Here is a 24,316-nt window from a genome sequence, read left to right on the forward strand (position 1 = left end):
AAAAAAAAAATAAGAGAGAGGGAAATAAACCCCTAGAAAGGTAAGTGATGTGCAACACAACTGCTCACCACCTGCTGGCTGATTCCCAGCCCATCACTGAGCACTGATCTGCAGCTCCTGACCAGCTTCTCCCAGTTTATAAACTGGACATGATGTTCTATGGCATGAAATACCCCTTTGGCCAGATCAGATCAGCTGTCCTGGCCATGCTTCTTCCCAGCTTCTTGTGCAGCTCCTCCCTAGAAGAGCATGGGAAACTGGAAACTCCTTGACTCAGGGTAAGCACTGCTTCACAACAATTAAACATCACTGAGTTATCAACATTATTCTCATGATAAATACAAAAAGCCATGGCACTATACCAGCTACTGAGAGGAAAATTAACTCTGGTCCAGCCAAAAAAAGGACAGTCTGTAACTACCCTCAGCTAGAGCCAGCTTTACACCATACAGGATTTCTCACCACATAAAACACTGAATAAAGAAACTTGATGTAAGATTAATAACAGCTTCTGCTAAGTATAGGATCTAAAGGGCTTTATATATATTGCTTGCTGTGAAACTATCCCTCTCATGTCTTTATTATCTCCAAACAGTAGCTATTCTTGTCACTGAGAGCTCCTAAAGCCTAGTGGCTTCATAGTCTACTGACTCGGAACGAAGGTCAGACTGCCGCTATTTGTGATCCATAATGTGCTTACCCAAGCAGACATGGCTGAAAAGGACCCCTTGTGGTGTTTGCTGCCACTCCAGAGAGGAGCTATAGCAGCGACAAGTTTGTTTTCAGGCCCGAGGGGCTGCCAGAGGTCAAACGTGTCTGACTGCAACCAGTTTGTACTATTAATGGAGGGGCACAGAGCTCTTATAGCTGATGTGCACCTTGTGAGGATGCTTTGCAGCACCAAGACTTGTGCTTTTGAGGTACTTTGACTAAGGCAGGCACCTGGTGAATCGGTTTTCTTACTTTCCTACAAATTTCTTACAGAGATAGAGGTGTTTTTCAAAATCTTAAGGAAAAGAAAGGATTGTATCTATACAAATTAAATATCTGAGTAAAATCCCTTCTAGAATTTTCAAAGATCTTCATCTTGTCACTGGCTGTACAGGAAACTTGAGGCTCAATTTTGAAGGACTGTTGTGCCCAATTCCTTCGTGTTAGACTTGAGTCTTTCTAACTAGTCCCTGTCTGAGAACTAAAAGTGATTTACATTTGGAAACAAGTGAGATTTGTATTAGGGAACTTAGGTATTTATAATATATACTATATACTATATACTTGGGTATTATATATATATATATATATATATATATATGTCTAGAATATCCCCTAGCTATATTCAGTAGATGAACTGACATTTACTTAGCTAATTTCTTCTTCTTCCTATCAATCAGAATTTAATTGTGGTGCACCTCATGGTAGAGACACACAGAGTCAGGTGAGATGACTTCTGTCAGGAGGCTGTGGTGGAGGGACTGACCACCACTTACTGAGGACTCAGAGAAACAACAACCATCCTTGAGGATTATTTATGCCTCTGAAGCCAGGGGTTGCCTTGATACATATCCCTTCACTATCTGGTTTTGCAGTGCCACTGCTGCTGCCCTGTTCCTTTCATCCAGAAAATCACATATGCACTTCTAACCTTTACTGTAATGCCCAAATATCTTTAACATTTTGAAAGTAACACTGAAAAAAGAAGAAACTTTCTTGTGTGTGTACGACCAACGCTCACCCATTCTGATTGTCTCAAGTTGTATATTCTCAGCAAAATTCGAAGGGTGTTATGCCACACATAAGATGTTGTGCACCTATCTTCCCTGTCTCAAAAGCATGTGTGCATGCAGTGCTTGAGCAGCAAACCAGACACCCCTGATGAAGGGTGTGATTAAACACTCACTCTATTATCCCGATTAATATGCAAATAAGCAACGCTAAACTGTTGACGGGATTCAAACAGTAATCACTGACCCACTTCAACAAATGAGGAATGCAATCATGCTCCACGTAAGGACAGTGAATACATTTCTTTCTGCCATTCATTTGAGCAGAAGGCTCTCGAGTTTAATGTTTTATGCTCAGAATATAAATGAGTTTCATTTTATCTGAAGCTTTATTTCTGTAAGATTGAAGAGAATGTCACACTGTTTTGTTCAGACGCTACCCTTCCGTATCAAAGATACATTTGAGATTTAAAGATACATCTGAAATAAGGGGGAAAAAAGCCCCAAACCCCGCATTGTTAATCTGTTTGCATATGTTTAATCAACAACAGAATAAAAATAAAACGCATGTCTTTAGTTTCACTTCTGCAGCGTGATCCAGTAGCACCATCTGCTGTTTACAGGGAGCACTGCTGCTTTAGTTATATGCAAAATAACTAAATTTCTATTTTTCTAATTTCTATTCTTATATAGAAATGTACATACATTCCATAAGCATCTATACGGTTTAACCTTTTTGAATGGCTATGAAAAAACCTTCTAAATTGCTTTTGTGCACTCAGAAATGTCAGTCCTTTAGAGGAAAGGCAGGTATTTAAACAGTGATAATTTTTTGCAATATGCCCCATAATATTTAACGATGCCAAGAGATATATTTCCTGGAAAACGTCTGCTTAGATGCTTTACTCTAACTGTTTTCTTTGTGGAAAATATTTTGGCTGAAATTCATATCTTGGTATCAGTAAATGGTCTGGTAAATTAGAAATCCATTACACTGGTTCTAGTAAAGGAGAAAATAGAGCAGTGATTTTTAATTTTTTTTTTCCTAAGTGGGAATAAAATTCTAAAGCATTTATAGAGATCCACTTGAGGTTGAAGAAATTTAAATTAGCTCACATTAGTAAGTCAGAAAATTGCCTCATAAATGAACAAAGGAAAGTATTTTTTTGCCCCAATCTAAGATAATTTTAAAGTAATTAATGAGCATATAATCTGCCCTGCTCCCTTTCTCTGTTTCTCTCCCCTCTTGCCTTGGTGCTGGCAGTTCATGACTTTCAGCGCACTACTTGGCTTTCTCTGCAGCTTTGAGCTGTGCCTGGCATTGAGAATGCAACGAGGGGGGACAGCACCTGCAGTTGGTGCTGCATTGGTGCAGAGATACCCCATGGAGGAGCACTTCTGCCAGTGCCAATGCCAAAGCCCACTCCTGCCTCCCGTTTCCCTGAGCATCTCACAAGGCCCCAGAGTGCAGCTGCTGCTTCTGCTCCAGCCTTACAACACAACAAGACGCTTCCTGCTTCCTGCTTGTGGAATTTGTGGAGAGGAACCAAGTCATTCACCTCTAATGCCTTTTCTCAGGGCTGGATGTGGAATTTGTCTGCTTCTGCCTGGGTGCTTAAAGAATTCATTCTGCTGCTCACAGTGTTTCCTGGGTTGCTCAGAATGGAGGTGGGTCTTTTGTGGTACCTATTACTGTGCAGCTGCAACCTCTCACAAAAGTTGCAGGAGTAATATATAGCACAAGTGCCCATAAAGCTTAGTGAACTAAAATTGTGTGTGTGCAAGGTTGCACTTTATGATTAGTAAACACTGAAATTGCACTGCACACGTAGCATCTAATTCAGAGGGGTTTGTTGATTCTCAACATGCCATTTCTCCTTACTTGTAATAATTCAGGGTTAGTGTATAATTGAAGCAAAGGACCAGACATTTCTTTCTGTCAGCAGCAACAGCCAACTATAATGCTAGTTCATTTTAAACTAATATATCCACCCTGGGTCCGTTGGTCTGAAACACACTCTGAAGTGAAATTCGAAGACCTGGTGAGAGGCTTGTAGAGCTACTGAGTGTTTCTGCTATAACCTAGGACTGTGACAAAGTTCATTTCCCCAGAGCAGCCCTCACGGTGCTGTGCTGTGCACTGGTAGCTGGAGAGGTGCTGATAACACACCAGTGTTTTGGCTGCAGCTGAGCAGCACTGGCACAGCATCAGTGCAGTCTCCCCAAACTCCTGGCCAGGGGTGGGCAAGACCTCAGGAGGTGACACAACCAGGACAGCTGACCCAGGTAGTCCAAAGGGATATTCCATACTATATGGTGTCAGCTCACGTGTAAAACCTATGGGAAGGAAGAGGAAGGGGGGGGGAAATTTGTTATTTACAGTATTTGCCTTTGGGAGCAACCAAATGCTGAAGCGCTGCTTCCTGGGAAGTGGCTGAATGTCACTGCCAATATGAAGCAGAGAATTAACCCTTCTTTTTATTTCTCTTTGCTTGTGTGACATGCAAGCTTTTGCTTTTGCTTTTGCTTTAGTAAACTGACTTATCTCAACCTGTGAGTTGTTTTCCATCTGGTTTTCTCTCTCCTGTCCAGCTGGGAGACATAGAACAGCTTGGTGGGCAGCTGGCATCCAGCCAAAGTCAACCCACATAAGTCCCAAGAAACTCCATAAAAAAAAGGAGAACTGAGCATTTGGGGCTTTCCCCCCCATTTAAAGAAACCTATGCCATGAACAATATTCTCAATTTTAATACTGTAAGCTCTTAGTAAAAGCAAAAATATATCAGCGATGCAAATCCCGTATCAAACCCCACAAATATTTGGGGGAAAGTGTTGCTGAGACACCAGCTTATGGTGTTGCAACTCTTTTGCCATATCTGAGCTCTCACTGCCATTCAAGGACTACAGTGAACTTTTGAAATGGGTTGTTAGTCTTAAAATAACCAGCATGAGCAGAGGATTTGTAGTACATTGATGAAACTTCTAAAATTGCCAGCTCATTTAGCAGTTTCATATAGCATTTTGTAAATCACTTTGAAAGATCTCTTACTCTGTAAAACATTACAAAATGTGCAGTTCAGAGGGGCCACCTGGACAATGTTCCCAAGATGGGATCAGATACGGCAGCAGTGTTTCTACAGTACACAGGACACTCCTTGTGATTTCATAGCACACAAAGCAGAATAGGAATGTTCTTTACTTGCAGGGAGAGCAAAATGAGCAGGTCAGAGACAAGGTAAGTAAGTCACCGTATAATAAGTGACCTTTATGTACTTTAGCAATTTTACCAAGCATAACCTGTGCTTAAAGTCTGAAAGAAGTTAATGAGTTGAAGGACAAAGTAAGCTTAATCCTGTGGTTACTAATGCAGACTAACTCCTACAACATTATGCTTTTGCAGGCCAACTTCTGCACTTCAAGATATTCCAAGTCTCAAAATTTTTGAAATTTGTTTCTAACTTATTATCCAGTTGGAGACCAGCTTCGTAGCTGTTGCGAACTGATTCTAAATTCCTCATGAAAAGATTACCAGAAGAGTTTAGAAAGTGTGTAAAAGAGAATATAAGTAACATTGAAAAGAAACTAATTTGCTCCAGTCCCAGACTGAACTTGTGGTGGTGGTGATGACACCATTTTGAATAAGGAAAAACACATCCTCAAGCAATCTAATGGCTGTAGAACATAATATACCAGAAGAGTTCAGCTGGAAGGGATGTAACAAGGATCACCTAGTGCAGCTGTGATGTCTCATCAGGGACCAGATGATCTAGGACTTTTTCACTGTACTAGAGCATACTAGATCCTGAGTGGGACACAGACAGAATAAGCAGAAAGTATTTAAGCAAATTAATTTTCCTCAGAATGAATTACAGTATCTGTCTACTACAGTGATAACCTACACACTAGAAATAGTTAATAATATCAGTAAGGGGGACTAATTTTCTAGTTCTGTAATTCCATTTCTTGCAAAGTAAAATTCTGCTAATTCCACTAGCAACCTGCTCTGTAGAACATTTTCTTCTGTGTATTATTAAGGGTACATGCATTACCCAGCTGTAGGCTGTAAGAGGATCAATGCAGACAGCAGTCACTAAATAGAGCTCTCCCTTTTACTAACTAGCAGAAATATCTATGATTAAGATTGCTTTCCACTTGAGCTGAATCATAACAAAAAAATTAAAAATGAGATGGGCCTTTCTACTGGAACAATATTCTTATGAGAATTTTTGTTTCTAGAAACAAATGAAAGAAAACACCTTTTATGCAGAAACAATTTTAATAATATCAAAGCGTACAAAAAACTATCAGAACAAATGTTAGATGAACAGAAAACTAAAGAGCAATTTTGGCCTCACTGGACAATGCATATATATATATACATATATAATTGTTCGTCCTATATGCTTATTCTGTCAATTCTACTGCTGTCCCAAATGCAGGCATTGCATGTTTCAAAGAAGCCTGCAGCTAAGGAAGGGTTAAATTATGTTTTACTGACTTAATTCACATACTTAAGAAAACTTCACCCAATTCAGGGCTGTTTTTTTTAATCTTACTTGTCAGTCATGTTTTACAGACAAAATTCTCAACTTTGATTGATGTAATATTTTAAAGAGTATTTGCTATTCACACAATTAGCATTCGATGTTTAAAACACCAAAACTGGAAACAAAGTTAATTTGTCCAAAAGTACAGTCAAAGAGACTAAAAAGATATTTTAGAACCATCAATTGGAAATCTTTACTGTATCATAGTCACTTCAAGTGTTGTAAAGTAGTTTTCTACCATCTTCAGCTTTTCTTCAGAAAGCAGATTTTCTTGCTTCAATTGTCTAATAAGAGCTTCCAAGGACCTGAGTCTCCCCAAAGTTTTTACCTCCTGCATTTCAAGTAAAGTTATCTTAGAGTGGAGTTTTGAAATTTTCTGCCAAAGGTGATCTCTGTCTATGTCTTGTCTGCAGTATGAATGCTCAGTCTGCAGTATTTCATTTCCGTCATATTCAATCACTTCTGTCTTGTCTATGTCAAGAAACTCTTCCTTAACAGGCAGGAAAGAACTACTTACTCTTTCAGGCTCTTCTGGACTCTCAGCTGGCATAATAATAGCAATGACAGACTCTTCACTTCCACTGAACTGCTCAATAGTTTGTGTGACTGTACTCAGTAAAACTGCATCTTCACTTGTCTGCACTTCACCAGAACAGACCACATGAGGGATAGAATTTTCAACTGCATAGTCAGTAACCGACCCAAAAGCACTGTTCAGTTTCAGAGATGAATTCAAGTAGTCAGGGTCTGTAAATTGCAGGACTGTAGCTGTACAACCTCCTGAATCCTCTACAGAAGTTTGAACACTGGGACCTTCCACGCTCTGGACTGCTGCTGTCATTAAAACAGGATTAGGCTGATGTAAATACTGCTCAGAAGAAGTATCAAGAATGACACTGTCTGCCTGAAAGCCACCTTCATCTGGAAGCTGCAGGTTTTGAATTTGTAAAGGTTTACTCAGTGCAGTTGAGCAAACCACTTCTGAAAAAAACACCTTTTCCTCTACATTTTGTGCAATTACAGGATTTTTCTTTGGTATACAAGGTTCAAGCGGTACAGATACTTTCTCTGACACAACATTTGTTTCTGCCCGCTCTTCTCTCTGTACCTGTTGTGAACTGTTCTCAGAAGAATCTTTTTCCTGGAGGAGAAAAAAAAAAAAAGAAAATCACCACCTTGTAACAAGAAAATAACTAAGCATAAAAAAATTAAGTCTCATTTATAGCATGCTACTGCAAAAGGACTAACTTAGATGAGTACTGTTTAAAAATTACATCAGAGGCCTCAGAATTCATGTAAGCATCTTCCACAACTTTACTTCATGTCCTAAATGTTAAAATACTATTTTTAAAGCTCTAAAAGCAATAACAGTGTTTGGTTTTTTAGTTTTGGGCTTTTTTTCTTATTGTGGTTTGGGTTTTTTTATTTGTTTTATTATAGGTTTTTGTCAAACTCTAGGGAATTTGTACTGTTTTACACACAAGATACCATAATTTTAAATGTACTTGAAGAGCAGGGGCTACACAAAGACTAGCTGGCATCTTCTATTACCATCTGAAACATTGTAGTAAATATATTAAATGTACACAGCACAAAGTTCTTGCATTAAAGATGATTGTAAACCAGCAATTCAATTCTGCCAACTAAATTTTACGCTTTATAAAAATGGAAACCTTTTTTTTGTTTATAGATAGAGATCTTAGCAGAAAAATACATTGTAAACAGGACTTTAAACAGAAGTTGATACTGAGACAATGTGAAGCTTGTCCTTTTTTAGCCACTTTCTTTTCCCTTCCTTCACATAAACTACATCACGTGATTACACTTGATTACATTATATTTATTATACACAAATAATTATATTAGTAATAAATAATATTTTAATAAATAATAACAATAATAATACTTTTAGGTATGTCAGTCAGTGAAACAAAAATACAAAAATAGTGGGAGTCTTATTTTTTCTAGTAGATCTAATTACATAAAGAACACTCTGATGAATTTGTACTCATGCAAAACTGTGTACATGGGAACTAAAACAAAAAACATACAGAACAAAGAAACAGAAAAATAAACAATTTTAACTTTGCTAATTAAATATAGGCCAGGCAAAAACCTCAACCAAACCAACCAACCAACCAAAAAATTCAAAAATCCAAACCAACAAAAAAAAAAAAAGGAAAACAGGAAAAAGAAATTAAAAAAAAAAAAAAAAAAAAGAAAGGTCAGAAAAAAAAAGAAAGGAAAAAAAAAAAAAAAGGCCAGGCTGAAAAAATTTATTACAATGAGAAAGATAATTTCAAAATGTATGTTCCTAAAAGTATGTATGTAATCTGAAGTATCCTAAGTGCATTCAACTTTGTGATTCAGTTTTATTTGAAATTTCAGCCCCAGAAGAACTGGAAGATTTATACGGAAATAGCATTCATTTGGTTACCTTTACATTTTCCAAGACAATACCTAACATCATGTCAATCTTTGGGATTTTGTGAAAATGAAGCAGTTCCCTTTCTCTGTCTTATCTGCAGCTGTAAAAGACTGTCTCATACTATGTATTTTAACTAGACAAATCTCTTACAAAATATATTATATAAATGTTCCCGAAATCTCAAATAACAGAACTGCCATTAACGTTGAAGGAAATGCACCAAAACAAGTCTCAGGACAGTTGCTTAAAGGAAGACTCTAACTTGCATTGAAAATCTCCTTGTCTATCAGTCCCTGCCCTCCCACTTGTAGGTCAATATTCAAATAAAAACCCTTGCAAGCTAATGTAGAATGGTTACTGATACTGAAATGCCAGCAACTATCACCGCTCTTGAGCCACAAACATTCTTTATTTGGAAGAAGAACCAGAATGAAATGTTTTATGAAGAATCATTAAGCATTTCTGGGAAGACTTCCTTGACTTGCTCAGTAATACATAAAGCAAGGTGGTGGTGAGCAATATGCAAATACAGCAATTCTTTGCTCTCATGTTTCCAAAGGCAGTTTGGGGCCTCAGTTTCCTTTTCCTCAACATTTAGTCAGAGACACACTAATCAGAAATTTTTACCCAAAATAAGAATTCATATCCATATATTTCTGAATACTCAGTCTATGTAGAAAGTTAAGGTTTGGGGCAAGTAGAGAACCAGAGGTCAAGTCAAAAGATATTGTTGATTTGCTGAGGTGGTCACTAAAAACATGTGACTTGATGTTCAGAAAAGTGCAGGGAGAATAAAGTAATGCCAGAGAGAGAAGTGAGACCACAGGAAAGCAAGTTCACAGAATCACAGGTACAAAGCACTGGCATCTCTTTTTTTTTTCTTTTGATAGCAGGAAAATGATGGCTAAACTAAAAATAAGCACAGAAATTACTTTTCCAAACTGGATAAATCCATCTGGGATTTCTCAGATATATATATTGCAAGATTTTCTGGTTTTGTATTTGAGAGATTTATCAAGATCAATTTTCACTCCACAAAGTCAAAAGAGTCTAGACAACAATTGCAGATGTTCAAGAAGACAGAGTACTTCATGACTAAAAAGAAATTGTTTTGTAAAATTAATTAGCTACATATTTCAGTTTCACCTGTTTAGCCTTAAAACCAGCCCTTCCATTCCTCCCACCTCCACCTGATGATCCAGAGGAAGATAAATACATGCTAGAAGAGAATTAGAATAGGTTTGATCAAGCTTAGGAGCCTGTGTAGCACAATACTTTTATGTAACCAATAGCATGAATCTGTGAAAGACAAGATGGACTAGTCTTTGTAGATTGTCTTTGGCAGTCTACAGTCCTGAGCTCCTAGGCTAAAGGTTAGGGACAGGAAAGAGAAGTATGTAGTTTGAAACTAATACATTCCAAAGCCAGTATTTCTCTACAGCTAATAAAAGACCTTAAAAGAACATTAAAATATTAAGAGTAATTGCATAAGAAAAAGCTTAGAAACATAATATTCTCATAAGAAATTTAACATTTTCTATAGTAAACGCTTCTGTAATTTTCAGTTAAAAAAAAGATATTGAACCACTCCACTCAAACTAGAGGAAGTTGTTTTTCCTTTACATTATGGAATCACATACCTGTTCTGTGTCAGTACTGCTGACAAACTGTTTTGACAGACGGGAATTTTATTTTTTAAATAAAATATGATTATCTGACAGATTAGAAAATCTGTACTACATTTTTATTACATTTGTAGCTTTGTACTACAAAACAACAACAAAAAAAGATAAAAAGATAGAAATAAATTACCTCATCATCTGGGGAAGAGAAAATAGTTGGCACAGCAGTATTTTTCAAGTACCGTATCCCCCATCGCACATCCAGGGAATCAGGGGTAAAATGATCACTGCAGAGGAGCTGGTGCTTACTTGGAGTCCATGAATCTCTCTTCATGTTCCGCAACCATTTCTCAAGTCTCTCTTTATCATGAAGTGGAAATCTTTTTAAAGCAGTTGAAAAGACAAACAAGAAAATATACAAAACCCCCCTGTTATTGTTGTCTTTCTTTGTTTTAAATAAGAATATCTCATTGTTACTTAGAAGTAGCCTTCCTTTAGAAAAGATTAAAATAATTATTTTTCAAAAATTTAAAGTATTAAATGCTGATCTGGATGTCTTGTACATGTTAACCCAATCATTATCCAAATTATTCCTAGTTGGGTATTTTCTCTGAGTTCAGCAGCAGAATTTCTGATTTCTGCTAGCCTAGGGTTTCAGAATCCATGGCCAAGATGTTTTTAAAGGTTTGATCCTACACTTGCTCAGAAAGCAGTTCTGTTGAAGGGAGATGAAATATTGAGACTTAATTTAAAGAAAGTTAAGATTGGTCCTCATTTTATTAATAGTATTTCTAGGGCTTGTCTTTCTAGACACAACCAGGATTTTCTATCAAACAGAGTACCTCCTAATACATGCCCCTCTTCAGATTATTAGATAATTTGGCAATGTGAATATTTCCAATACAAGTTTTAAATTTTGTTCAAAAAGTAAATGCACGCAGATGCAAAACATTTCTATATTTTGTGTTTCAGCAATTAAACTTTCTCATTAGGAGCCCACATCATATTTTATAGTTTATCAAAATTTAGAATTTAGAATTAACTTTTCAGTCATCTAATCTACCTGAAAAGGAAAATGACAAGTATATACCTTCACAGAAAAAAAAAAAATTGACTTTAAAAATACATGCAAATGGTCAGACAAATTCCATCAGAAAGAGAACTTTCTGATTCAATTAAATTAAAAGGAAAGTGTGTGAAGATACGAAATGTACTTAATGACAAATTAAAGGGAAACTGAAGGCTTATTATGATGCATTCACAGTCAAGAAGTGATGGTAAAGGGAACACGAACATTCAGACCACTCTTGTCTCTCACCTCTCCTCAGACAGGTATAAGGGTATCTGAAATGTGCTTCTATATTTCTCTGGTGCATATCAATTTTATTTCAACTCTAGCATATAACTACATATGACACATAAACCATAAATTGAATTCTGAGGACTGTTAAGTGACTACTGTTAAGAAAACAATATTCCTGAGAATCATGAGCAATAATAATTACAAAGGAAAAATCTCCACTTTTGTGATCCCACCCTTAAATCCCTGAAGCTGCAAGTTTCCTCCTAAAGCCACAAGTAGCAATGACTCTTACACAAGGCCTGTGTTTCAAAACTGCAAACTCAGGTGATTTTGAGAGAAAGAGGGCTGAATTCACAGCATAAAGGTGCATGTATTCACCCCTTCCCCAATCTTTTGAATTTGTTGTCATGTAAGTCCTCAAATTACCAAGGAAACAGAGCAAGCTTCTGAAGCATCCAGCTCTGCATATCTGCAGGAATGCAAGGAACAGTGCTGGTAAGAACACAATAACCTCTGAAGGACAAGTTAGAGGTTCAGGCTTTCCAAATCCTGCCTGCTTAGATCATGTACACCCAGTGGCAGCTTTGCACGCATGACAGAACACGCTCCTCTGTAACACAGCTTAGCCTGGGTGTTACTACAGAGGTCCAAAAATGTCTCTCAGGTAGATGATGGCTTCCTTTCATTGAAAGTCATGTCACCAACCACATCCTCTCCAAGAAGGCCTTGAGAACACTCGCTCCTCACAGCACAGGACCCACTGATCTACCCAGACTCAACCAGCTTCAGATGGAAAACAAAATAATCTGTAGATTATTTTTTCAAGAGAAGGGTTTGACAGTGGGAGTTATTATTTTAGCTTAAAGGCAACTTTGCTAGTTCTCAATTCTGCTCATTCTCTAACACCCCCTCACTAATCAACAGAATCTGTTCTCTGGCATAAACAAGACACAAAAAAAAAGGGGAAATGGAAAGAGGAAGTAGAATTTATTTAGCAGCTGCCATCACTACCAAAGTCAGAGAAGTGAAGAAATAAAACAAAGAAGGGCAGTTAGGCCAGTTGAGATTAGGTGACAAAGGTTTGGAAGGGATGCAGACCCCAACCACAGAGCAGCAGAGGACTTCTTCATTGGTGGTAAAAGGCAAGGGAATAAAACCTGCAATTCACGTCTGTAGTAGTCACTAATATAAGCCAAGAGAAATCTATAAATCAAATCTCAGCACCCCTTCTACAGGCATGAAGCTCAGAATGCAGCAGTACTCAAAGGCTAGATAGAACAGCTAAGTTTTGGCAATTATCTCCATACAGATGCCATACATTTGAATATAAACATATCTCAGTACTCAAACTTGTTTTGATTATCCATGTGACACTCACACTCTCTAAAGCATAAGGGAAAATAAATTATTTTCATGACTGTTTTATGATGTATTCTATATTAGAAATGTGCCAGGGAAATAAGCTTTCCTTCAGTCTAAAATAAAATTTCTTTCAAAGCAGTCTTCCTGTAGGTCTTCCTACACAGCCTTCCTAATCTTAGAATAATCATGACTAATCAGAAACTGAAAGAAAACTTGGTTTGATGTATAAATTTTGCCAAAACAGATTTTGAGGCTAATTGTGAAACTTATTTTTCAAATTTTTCTTAAGTTGCTTCTGTTGCCAAACAGTTCCATACTTTTATTCTACACAAATACATTAATACTTAGTTACCTGCACTGTGCCTCTCTCAGGATTGCGATATAGTTTATAACTCACCATCCTGGGAGGCGACAGCCACGTAACCACAATAGTGCAGAGGTTACTGCAGGCCGGGCACGGTGACTGCCCTTGCAGGGTCTGCACAATGCAGCCACCATAAACCTGAGCTTTGGTAACCGAGGCAGCCGAGTTGCAGCTAACTCAGCTGCTTCCAAACAACCAGCAATGCCTCTGTTCACAGCGCAGGTAAGGCAGTAATTCTAGTAGGGAAGTTTAATTTTAAGGAATGTTATAATAATATAATTATATGTTTACTTGCTTACTCTTCCGGGCCCTTCTCCTGGCTTGTATATCGTCATACACAAGACACTTCACCATTAAGCCAAAGCTTCCACGACTGCCTGCCGCGCTAGAACATCGCTTCCATACAGGCAGGAGCGAAACAGAATCAGAAGTGCAAATTTTATTTTTCAGTCGAATCTCCTTGCTCTTCACTGTACGGACCCTCCGCAGTTATTCCAAAGTCCTCAGACGCTGCGGATCACCGCCCGCTCCCCGAGTTCCGTCCTGTGCGAGGGACGGTGTGTGTGTGTGATTATGTCCCAGCTGTCCACTCTTTATTTCCTACACCTTCCCTTCCCTCAGGGGGTCAGCCTTGTTTCCCTCCAGCCCCCCGGGACCGGGCGGGGTTCCAAGGTAACCACCAGCGTGGTCTATCGGTGGCGTTGAGTCTTTCGGCTATTTACTTCCGCGGTGGGGCTCACTACCACCCGCACGGCCAGCGCTCACCCAGACCCTGCCCCGCTCCGCGGCCACTCACGGGTAGAAGCTGAGCTTGCGCTGGTCCTTGGCGTTCTGGCCGCCGCGGTTCTTGCAGCGGGTGGCGGCGCAGTACCGCGGCATGGCGGGTACGGCCGGACCGGGACCAGGACCGGGGCGGGGCCGGGCCGGGCCGGGCCGGGGGCGGTGCCGCCTCCTCACAGCGCCCCCAGCGGCGGGTGGCGGAGGCGGCGCGGCTGCGACCGCCCGCGTGCACCGCGTCACGTGCGCCCGGGCGGCCAATGGCGCAGCGCTTCGTGTAGAAACCGCGGGGGGCCGGACTGCGCGAGCGCCGGGCGCGGGCGGGCGGGAGCAGCGGCGGCGGCGGCGCTGAGGGGCCGCGGGGGAGCGGGGCCGGCGCTGAGGTGAGGACGGCGGAGAAGGGCCGCGGCCGCTGGGTGAGGGCTGGGAGAAAGTGGAAGGTGGCTGAAGTGAGTGGAGTGAAGGCGATCGCGGAGGGGTAGTGGGGGGAGGGGTGCTGGGAAGCTTGGGGGCAGCGTGGGAAATTGAGGGGGGCGGCGGAGAGGGGGGCCACTGAGGCTCGGTCCGGAGCATTTCTTTGGAAATTTGGTCTCTCTGGGCCACGCTGCCGCGGTGTTTCCCAGCCGGGCTGCACTGGAGGTGGGACAGCGTCGCTCAGTGTGGCTGTTAGCGGCAGCCCAGCAGTGGCCTGGCCCCACCCGATGGTGCGGTCCGGCTCCAGCGAGGTCTTCAGGGGTCTGGATAGGCAGCGTGATGCCAGGTTGAGTCCTTCGTTTCCCTGTGCTCCAGGGCAAGATCCAGGAACCTTCTTCTGTGTTTGCTTTCGAGTTAGTATAGGAGAGGCCAAGACGAGTACGAGTCACTCAGTTTGACAGACTTACTTGTAGCTGCTTGAGGACTGCAAGACTTGCTTACTCATCGGATTAGTCGTGGTAGGAGAACCAGGGGAAGACCTCGGTTACTTTATTACTACTAGTAAATTGTTTGCAGAAATAATTATAGGACATGAGCTTTCCGCAAGTTAGTGTATAGCAATTTTGGAACGAAAGCAGTAGCAGAACACTAGTGATGCTTCGTGTTCTCTGAGTATGAGAGACTTTGAATAAAAGCATTTATTCAAGATTTTGGTCAATTACTTTCAAAGAAGGACGGACTAGGGTGTTTGTGTTGCAAGATGAAGTAGCTTCTTATTTTCTAAATCTGATAGGTTTTAATCTAGGTACATCATCCTCAAACATCACTTCATTCTGCAGCTATTGATAAATGTTAATAAACTAGTGAAGAACTGATTGTTATCGCCGCTGCAGTACTTTGGGTAAACATTGGACGGTGCACTTCTTATACAAAGGTGAACAGTAGTTGAGCTCTGTCTCTTACTTCATTGAGGTGTACCTAAATAAAGTGTAGCTCTTCATAATTATCATTAGAGCTCATTATAGCATGAGCTTAATGTGTACAGAATTTATTGAATTCTGGAATGTGGTTTAAGTAGCTACAGTGTATGGCCGGGAAAGTGCAACTTACATGTTGCTTTTTGATTCAGAAACAGTGGGTGAAGAAACATAAGCAAAAAAAAAATATTTAAAAGAGACTTTCTTTAGAAAAGGAGTGTAAAAAATAGTTAGGAATGGCAGGGCTGAAGTAGTTGACAGCAGCAACACTGGGATACTGACAGCATATAAAATAGGTGTTTTCTAAGAAGTAAACTGAATAATTGACAGTATCTAAATATAAGACTTGCTCTCGCTGATGAACCTATGAAGTCTAATGCTGCTTATACTGGAGTTTTATTTGTTTTTGGTTTTCATTTACATCTTATTCTTAAATTTGAGTTTGATTGGTTTGTTCAAGGCCAGAATTAAGCCTATGTTTGCTAGTTTAAAAAACAGTGAAACTTAAGTACTGTTTTTTTACTATGCTTTATACATCAAATATAGCAGAGAACTTCATTAAAGAACTCCTAATGTAAAGAACTGTAGAAAAAGAAAAATTCAGGTGTATTTTGCTGTAAAGAATAATACAAGTTGAGATGGTTAGCCAGAGCAGAAAATCTGAAAGGACTAACTTGATCTCTGCCTCTCAGGATTTATGAAAGAGTATTTTGCTCTTAATGGAGGACATGAACTGTTCCTTTTAGTTCTTTTCAGTGTTCAATAGTAGAAGGATAGTTGACCTTAAGAGAATGCAGCAGGTGATTATACAAGGATGATGCAGGTGTGGGTTAATGAAGTAAATAAAAAGAATCACATGTGAGATGAACACATAAGTCTGCATCTATAAAGCACAAACAGGAAGAAAGCTCCAAAAGCATGGAAGGATGTACATGTGTACAGTTCATAGTGCCCAAGTGGTAAAATTTCAGGTTGGTGAAGTGATGAGTGAAGATATGTAGGAAAACTTTGTACTAAAAATATGTCTGATATTGTGCATGAAGAATACTGGAAAGAGCTGTCCATTTGGTATTTAAGTACACATCAAAATACAATTTGTTTCGACTGCTGCCCCTTAACACTTGATATCGTGCAGGCTGCTGGCCAAATAAATGCTTAAGAGGGCATGGGTAGATTAATCTTGCAAGCCTTTTGCTCTCATCGCACAGCATTCATTTTAGCCCCCTGACTCAACCTATTAGAAATGATATTATTTTTTCAAATTTTTGGTTCTTGCATTTTAATGTTGTTTAGAGTGTATTGACTTTCAGGTAAATACTTAATTTTCGTATTTATAAAATACTCAAAAGTTTTGAATTCTGCCTGACAAATACTGGGTCCCATGCTGGCTAGCAAAAGTATTCTAACTTTAATGGTGCTCAGACTGTTTGTTTATTCAGTTTCCAGGAGAATAACATCAATTGTCTCTGAGTTGTTCTTACATTACATTAAAATCAGTGTAATCTGGTACACTGCGGGGGGGACACTTTACATCTGTAATGTTCTGGGTCGTGTCGTGCATCCTTCTGGTCAGGTGACAGCCAGCATTCTGTATTTGAGCATTTGCCTTTCTGCACTCTGTGTTTTAAATATAATATGCACAGGCATATTGTCTGTTCTCACCTTCTAGCAGGATCAGCTCACCCTGTCCTTAATAAAAACCACGTGGCTATATGGAACTATTTTCTTAAATCGTTTATATATACCACAATTTTCCCCTAAGTTCTCATATATTTGTTTCAAAATATATCTTTCTGACAGATGTATTGTTGAAAAAAAAGTTACAGATTTTGATTATTGTTGGAGCTACTTACCTTGTGTAAAAGATGTTTTTTGCCTTCCCTTCCAACACTGAGGGTTTCATATGTAAACCTTTCTATGCAGTGGTATTTATCAGATTAATTCTTTGATATCAGAGATATGGTAGGTGTTTTCCTTTATAATGCAATCTGATATGCAGATGAGCTAAGCCAGCCTTTTGTTAAATAAAGGAAAATGTGCTTTACTTGGCTGAACTATGGAAATGAATGATTTGCTCTTTATCATGTTCCCCTTAGGTTGGTTAAACAAACTGAAGCTGAGCATGAGTGTCTAACAGTCTTCCTGCACCTCACAATCATCTCTAGGCCAGTTGTGTTTTCAGGCTCCTTTTGTTGCACCAGCTAATCAGTGAATTGGTTGTCCAGTAGAATCAGTTTTTGCAGCCTGTGCTTAATTTAGAGCTGCTGTATTTAGAAGTCAAGGATTAGTGTAAAGCTAGTTCAGGTATGGCAGTGGGAAACCTTAGATGCAATGGAATGTGCTTTGTATTTACTTTTGCAACTCAGAATGACAACAATCAGTTAAGAGTAAAACAAAGATGAATTTTATGCATGTGAAATGTCACTTTTCAGTATTTTCACTTACATATTCTGTGACTATGAAAACAGCGTAATGGAGTTTGACAGGTGTAAAACAGTGCGCTTACAGGTCTGTCATTGACTCCTGAAACATACTGGTCTTCCTCTACCAGCATACAGCCATAACCAAGTTGTTGTGAAATGTAAAGTAACTTGTTCTTAAAGTATGTTTCCTTTTCTTTTTAGGAACTGGAGAAATGGCCACTACACAATCTGTCTTCACATTTGCTCTCTGCATTTTAATGATAACTGAATTAATACTGGCTACAGAGAGCTATTATGATATCTTAGGAGTTCCAAAAAATGCATCTGACCGCCAGATTAAGAAGGCATTTCACAAGCTGGCTATGAAATACCACCCAGACAAAAATAAGAGTCCTGGAGCAGAAGCAAAATTTAGAGAAATTGCTGAAGGTAATATACACTGTCTTTTGTCTTAATAATTTGATAGATGTCTTACATTTATAATCTAAGTGCATTTTGTTTTTACTGAATAAGAGGTATGAAGGGGTTTTTTTCTGAATTCCACTTAAGTGCTGTTGAATGTTCAGCATCAAAATCTGACTTGTTTCTGTGTTCTTGCACATAGGAAGGCCTTTTACACAGCTTATGCATTTCTGTTTATTAGGCTTTTGGCATATTCCTCTTCTTACAAAAAGATACAAAAAATACTTGGTAGGAGGACAGCTTTAGCCCTAGGAGGTTAATTGTTACCTTTTGATCTGTTTCATAAGGTCCAACTCAGGATTACTACCAGAGCTGCAGGAAGGTCTAACAGCAACCTTGCAGTAACTATGGGAAGATTTTAAGAAAACACAGAGCAGGGTGCTTCAGAGATTCATGGTGGAATACAATAGAGAGCAGGTGCAAGAGATTTAAGTGGTTATAAGGAAGAAGCTTTTTCACCTTGAGGATGATGGTTTGATTTGATGATCTTGGAGATCTTTTCTTATAAGTGATAAAATAAAATGGTACAAGTGGATAATCAAGAACAGACTTGCTGAAAAATAATGTATACCTGCTTCTATTCCCTGTAAACTCGGGTGTAACATCCATCAATCTGTATAGTTCTCCTAACTAAATGGGATCTCTGGCTTTTACCTTCTTGTCTGCAGAAGAGTTCTTTTGAAAGAAAAGTAGTTAGTAGTATAATGAAAACAAGTAATGGAACAGCCCTATTAGATACCTACTGCAGTTGTTAGCACCTACTACAGGAGGAAATAGAAACTCTAAATGTCCAATTATATAGAATAATTGCAAGTCTTTGACAGGTAAGGAAATGAGTTTTTAAAATATTTAGTTATCAGAATGGGTATGTTTTCTATCAGAGTTTCTGCCTTGGAATACCAGTAGCTGTAGTTCTAAACTAAAGATTGGAGGGCAATCTAATTTAACTTCTGAAAAGTTGAGAATTGGCATATGGTGAAATTAATTTTCTTTATCTCCTCGATGTTTATGTTGTTGTTTGGTCATAACTGGTGTTGCTAGAACATGCTGGCTGTCTGGCAGATAGCTTTGCGTATGTTGCCCTGTGTTTCTGTGATAGGAGTGCAGCTGATCCTTGGTCTTGTTAGGTAGAGCTCCTAACTCATTCTTCTTCCTTCAGGCTTTCTGATCACCACCTCTTATTGTTATTTTCTTTCAAATCTAAACACTGATATTTATTGATAGTTACTCTGTTGTGTTATGTGTAACCTGTCCTCATAATATAGCTGTGTTTTTTTATTATTGTAAGTATTTTGAAGCAGTTTATTTTGGTTTGGAGAAAGGTAAATAAATGTTGATCTTGACTGGGCTTGAACATTGAATGGAAGTCTTGTTTGAAATTTGTTTGGCTCAGGGAGAGAGGGTGAGAAAGCTGCTGTTCTTTGTATTTGTGTATGGTTATCTTTTTTCTGTTTTTTTAAATGGAAATGAACCGTAACTCTTTTTTTTTTTTAACATAATTAGCATATGAAACATTGTCAGATGAGAATAAACGAAGAGAATATGATCAGCTTGGCCGTCATGGAGGAAAAGGAAGTAACGGAAGCCCATTCCATCAGTCATTTAATTTCAACTTTGACGATCTGTTCAAAGACTTTGATCTATTTAGTCAAAACTCCCGGTCAAAAAAGCACTTTGAAAATCATTTCCGAAGTCATCGGGAGGCTCATAATCGGCAAAGACGTTCTTTCCAAGAGTTTTCTTTTGGAGGTGGACTGTTTGATGATGTGTTTGAAAATATGGAGAAGATGTTTTCATTCAGTGACTTTGAAAACGCACACAGACACGCGGTGCGAACTGATGCCAGGTTTCATGGATCCAGCAAGCACTGCAGGACTGTCACTCAGAGACGAGGAAACATGGTTACCACATACACTGACTGTTCTGGACAATAATGTTTCCTTTCTTCTAAACTTTTCTTCTTTTCTCAACATCTTCATAATCTTTCTTGGGTTTGTGCTAACATGGAAGAAATTCTCTGAACTGTATTTTCTAAGAAACACATAAACTACTATAAAGAAGTTGTAGGTGAAACTAATCTTCAGAATAGAAACAACATGCTTTTGCAAAGTAAATGTGTCAACAGCTGCTTAGAACAGGAGAGAAATAATCTCATGTGACAGAAAAAATTATATGTGTTTCAATTTAGTAAACACTTTCCCTAAATTTGAGTGCAAGATATATATTTTTCATTTCAGAAATGTAATATAATTTTTTTCATAAAAGCCAGTTCAGGACTGATTGAATTACTGGTGTTTGGATTGAAGCAGAGGAGATACTTTAATTTTGAAGTGCTGCTCTATTTTTAGTCATGTCTTTCCAAGTTTGCACTTGCAGTTTTTACCTGATACATATTTACATGCAAATTACGTAATTTACACAAAATAGCAGGAGAAATATGACTTCCCTGGGTCTGTTGCTCTCTCTAGCATTGCAAAAGTGCAAAAGTAAAACCCTTACTTTTTGAAGGTGGAAAATAGTGAGGGAATATGTTTAGACTGTGAGTGATGTAGGAATTAGTTTTGTTTCTGAATTGGCCTGAAACGATCTTAGGATTTGAATAACCTTTGACTTATTTAGGGAATATAGGGATATTTGTGTGTGTAAGTTTGTGTGCACACAAAATTTTTGTTTTGGTTTTATTTTTTTCCCCCCTCCTTCCACAGTACAAATCTCTCTCTAACAAGGTTTGGCAGGGCACACCCAAAACACTCTTGTTTTGAGCTTACTATATTACCACGTGTGCACTCACAACTCACTTTATTGAGCTAAAATACCCCTCTGAGATCTTAGGAACTTCAATGAGATAAGCTTGCCTACAGATTTGTGGTGTTCCTGGAAGGGTCTGAGTAAAAGCTACAGTGTTTAGATTGACAGATTTATTTCCTGTCAGCAGGAATTTTTCAGCATTGTAATTTGAAAGGTAAATTCTTAGCCTTACCACAGAGTAAAGCTGAAAATTAAAATCCTTGTATTCATCCAATGCCTTGTGGGGCTGGAGACTGCTAATAAGGACAGTACTAATGGGTATTGATTTTAGGACCATGGAAACCCACAACCAGTGTAAACTACTTAAAACTAAAAAAGAAAACAACCACCAGAAAATGCTGCACAACAAAACTGCAAATACTTTAGCTGATGTCAATCAAAAAGTTCTGTTGTAACTCTTTAACTAGTCATACTAGTCAGGTTCAGTATGTTAAATTGGTTGTCCCTTTGAGACTGGGAGGTAAGAATTTATCTTTCTGATTGCATGAGCAAAATAAGCATTTTAGCTAGCAGTGTTCTAAATAGGCTTTGAGTTCTTAAAATCTTTATCGAGAGATTTAACCCTTTGCTTCTTGGATGGATATTGAAAGCTGCCTATTTGCTAAGGAACTTTAGCCTTCCCCTCAAGTGTACGTATTGTTGCTTGTTCAGTTTTCATTGCCTAATCCTTGGAATGGATTGTTGCATTATATTAAGTACTTTTCCTTTTCCATGTTCTTCTTTATTTATTAATAGACTAATACCTCATATATGGTCTTTATTAAAAGCCAGTAATTTGTGCAACATTATCGGAATGTGCAATATCCTTATAGTAGGAAAAGTGCTGAATTGAGTGTGTTTGTTTCACCCTTTTCCTATGTAAGTAAAGATTTTTGTTTCTTCTGTATAATTAATATATGATTCAAGCAAAGTTGTACTTCCTGTAGATTTCTGCATTTATTTTCTTTAACATACTCCATTAGTCCTGTGCATGAATCAGACTATCTGCCCAATTCATATCATATGGGCATCCAAGTGAACAAATCATTAATTTAAAGTTATGAATTACTTTCACAAAGATTAAGTATTAAACATGAGAGTATTTTTGAATGTCCTTTGCTGGGAGGCAACTCCACAAGTGGGATGCAAAGGTAAACTATTAATACCTTTCTTAATTTGATGCATATTTTCTTAATTAAAAAAAAGAAATTTGATATAGTAGAACGAGAAGTTCACTTGGGTCCCTTCCCAAACTAGGAATTAGAGGGAATGAAAGCTAAAATGAACACTGTAAATTTTAGGAAACACATTTCACCCCAAAAACTCAAGTCATTTAAGTGACTGTATAAGTTCACAATCTTTCGAGCTAAACTTTGAGGTGGAAATAAAGGTTTTGGCTCCTTCTAGACTAGTTTCCCCTCTTTAAGAATGCTCCAAACTTAGTACAAAGTGTACTTGTTTTCCTGATGTCTTTCAAGTGTAAGTATAAACCTGATAAGAAAACCATTATTGTTGCTACTTTTTTGCTTATCTGCCTTAAAAATTGTCTGCCTAGTCTATTTTAACTTGATTTCATATTATTTCTGTTAATTACTTGTCATGGGAAAAGCCAAAAATGCTTTCCTTTCTTTCTATGGCTTCTCCAAGTCATCTTTCTGGTTGTTTCTATTGCTGATCCAAGGTCAGATCCAAAGGAAAGCTTGCCATGAGTATTGCAGAAACCAGCGTATGGCTGTCCCTGTGGTTTTCTATGATGGGTTTGCTTTGAATAGACTTCAGCTGGGGAAATTTGGCAGGCTTTCCTCAGCCAAGAGTCTTCACTTTCATGGCCCTCAGAACACAGGCTTGCAAAACATGTTATGCTTCTCACTTACTCAGAGCTCTTGCACATTCTTTCCCTATTTATAGTGTTGGCTTCATGGCAGGCTCCAGCGGAAGTCCTGGTATAACCTTATGACATCCTGACTTCAGAGTTTCTTAAGTGCCATCTTTCATCTCTCTTTAAATCTTATGAAAATACCCAACAAAACAAATTTTTGTTAGATAAGGGTGAAAAAAAACCTGAAATTTTTTTTGAAAGTAATTTATGCATATGTAACTACAAATGAGTTAGTTTTTAAAACTACCAAAAAAGTGTTTTTTCATGTTTTTTTTCCCATTATACTTTTGAAACACAGTATCTAGTGGAGATAAAAGTACTGTAAAGTTAATTAGAGTGCCATTACATTAAACATGTGAAAATTAATGGTGTGATGTGTCTTTTTTTTTTTTTTTTTGCTTCAAGATATAGATGGGGAACCAAATTTAAGTGGTTTATGTGGTGCTTGTGTTTTATGGAATTATGAAATGCTTTGACCATTGTATTTTCACTGAATGAGACGATGGGGTTGTCAGGGAGAGGAGTGGGGCTGAAGAAAATTTAGTTAATTTTGCCTGGTTTGTATTTTTTTGGAGATGTTGGGAATGGCTTGGAGTTAAGGTATTATGCTTTTAAACAAAGCAGGCAAAAAAGCCTGTGCAAAAGGACTTTCCTGAGAAGCAGGGGGTGTAAGAAAGCTGCTGCCTGGAGCTGATGGGTCACTGCCTGTGCTCTGCCCTGCTGAGGTGTGTGAGGGCAGTATGGGCCAGCGCTAGAGGCTTGGAGTGCCACCGGGAATTACATGGTCAGGTGCTGTTATGCTGATTCACAAGACTACTTGAACGTTCTTGTTTTCTGGGTCTGATCTTTAAAAGGTGGAGGGTATGAAAATTTTGGGATTTTGTTTGTCTCATCTGGCCATTTCTCAATAGAATCATCTTCCTTTGAACCCAGGAAAATTGATCTTAATAATGCAAACCTAGATTTTGAGGACTAAATGTGTTGAAAACAATATAAGATCTGCATTATATTTTTATGGTGAAGAGTGTGGGGGGTTTTTAAAAATTATCTGTAAATTGAAAACTCATTAGAAGTGTCTGTTGGACTTAAAAGCCTCTTGTAGAGTTTATTGGCTGTGCCATGTATGGGGCTCCTTTCGGAGTAGAATGCTGTTCAGAGGATTGTTTGGCGCTGGCAGCTGTTGTAGTTGAGCCTGACTGGTCTGCCCTTGGATAGTGAGTGATTCACACAGCCATGCTGCTGGCTTCTGT

At 38.5% G+C, this 24,316-nt stretch overlaps 2 protein-coding genes across 7 annotated transcripts; one reads left to right on the plus strand and one right to left on the minus strand.

Annotated features, from left to right (window-relative positions):
• Positions 1 to 5,988: 5,988 nt before the first annotated feature.
• Positions 5,989 to 14,274, minus strand: LOC131592334 (THAP domain-containing protein 5-like). 4 transcript variants are annotated; one of them, XM_058863760.1, is made up of 3 exons: positions 14,144 to 14,274; positions 10,509 to 10,698; positions 5,989 to 7,409 (listed from the first exon to the last, which is right to left on the minus strand). In XM_058863760.1, exons 1-3 carry the CDS (start codon positions 14,224 to 14,226, stop codon positions 6,462 to 6,464), a joined length of 1,221 nt encoding a protein of 406 aa, XP_058719743.1. In that variant the 5' UTR covers positions 14,227 to 14,274; the 3' UTR covers positions 5,989 to 6,461. The 4 variants fall into 4 exon arrangements, with proteins under 4 accessions (XP_058719743.1, XP_058719746.1, XP_058719745.1 ...); XM_058863763.1 differs by having other exon boundaries at positions 14,113 to 14,274; XM_058863762.1 differs by having other exon boundaries at positions 13,647 to 14,274.
• Positions 14,275 to 14,441: 167 nt separating this feature from the next.
• On the plus strand, positions 14,442 to 23,432 carry LOC131592026 (dnaJ homolog subfamily B member 9-like). 3 transcript variants are annotated; one of them, XM_058863264.1, is made up of 3 exons: positions 14,442 to 14,507; positions 18,140 to 18,367; positions 19,904 to 23,432. In XM_058863264.1, exons 2-3 carry the CDS (start codon positions 18,151 to 18,153, stop codon positions 20,332 to 20,334), a joined length of 648 nt encoding a protein of 215 aa, XP_058719247.1. In that variant the 5' UTR covers positions 14,442 to 14,507; positions 18,140 to 18,150; the 3' UTR covers positions 20,335 to 23,432. The 3 variants fall into 3 exon arrangements, with proteins under 3 accessions (XP_058719247.1, XP_058719249.1, XP_058719248.1); XM_058863266.1 differs by having other exon boundaries at positions 14,461 to 14,540; XM_058863265.1 differs by having other exon boundaries at positions 14,478 to 14,573.
• The last annotated feature ends 884 nt before the right edge of the window (positions 23,433 to 24,316 follow it).

The sequence above is a fragment of the Poecile atricapillus genome, chromosome W (assembly GCF_030490865.1).
Source record: "Poecile atricapillus isolate bPoeAtr1 chromosome W, bPoeAtr1.hap1, whole genome shotgun sequence".
Lineage (NCBI taxonomy): Eukaryota > Metazoa > Chordata > Aves > Passeriformes > Paridae > Poecile > Poecile atricapillus.

Excerpts from the sequence above, each read along its gene's own strand:
- LOC131592334 (XM_058863760.1), bottom strand. The coding sequence starts at position 14,226 with ATGCCGCGGTACTGCGCCGCCACCCGCTGCAAGAACCGCGGCGGCCAG. Across the intron at positions 10,699-14,143 it reads CGCAAGCTCAGCTTCTACCC|ATTTCCACTTCATGATAAAG; the intron begins GTGAGTGGCCGC and ends TGCTTTAAAAAG. Across the intron at positions 7,410-10,508 it reads TCTCTTCCCCAGATGATGAG|GAAAAAGATTCTTCTGAGAA; the intron begins GTAATTTATTTC and ends TTTCTCCTCCAG.
- LOC131592026 (XM_058863264.1), top strand. The coding sequence starts at position 18,151 with ATGGCCACTACACAATCTGTCTTCACATTTGCTCTCTGCATTTTAATG. Across the intron at positions 18,368-19,903 it reads ATTTAGAGAAATTGCTGAAG|CATATGAAACATTGTCAGAT; the intron begins GTAATATACACT and ends TAACATAATTAG.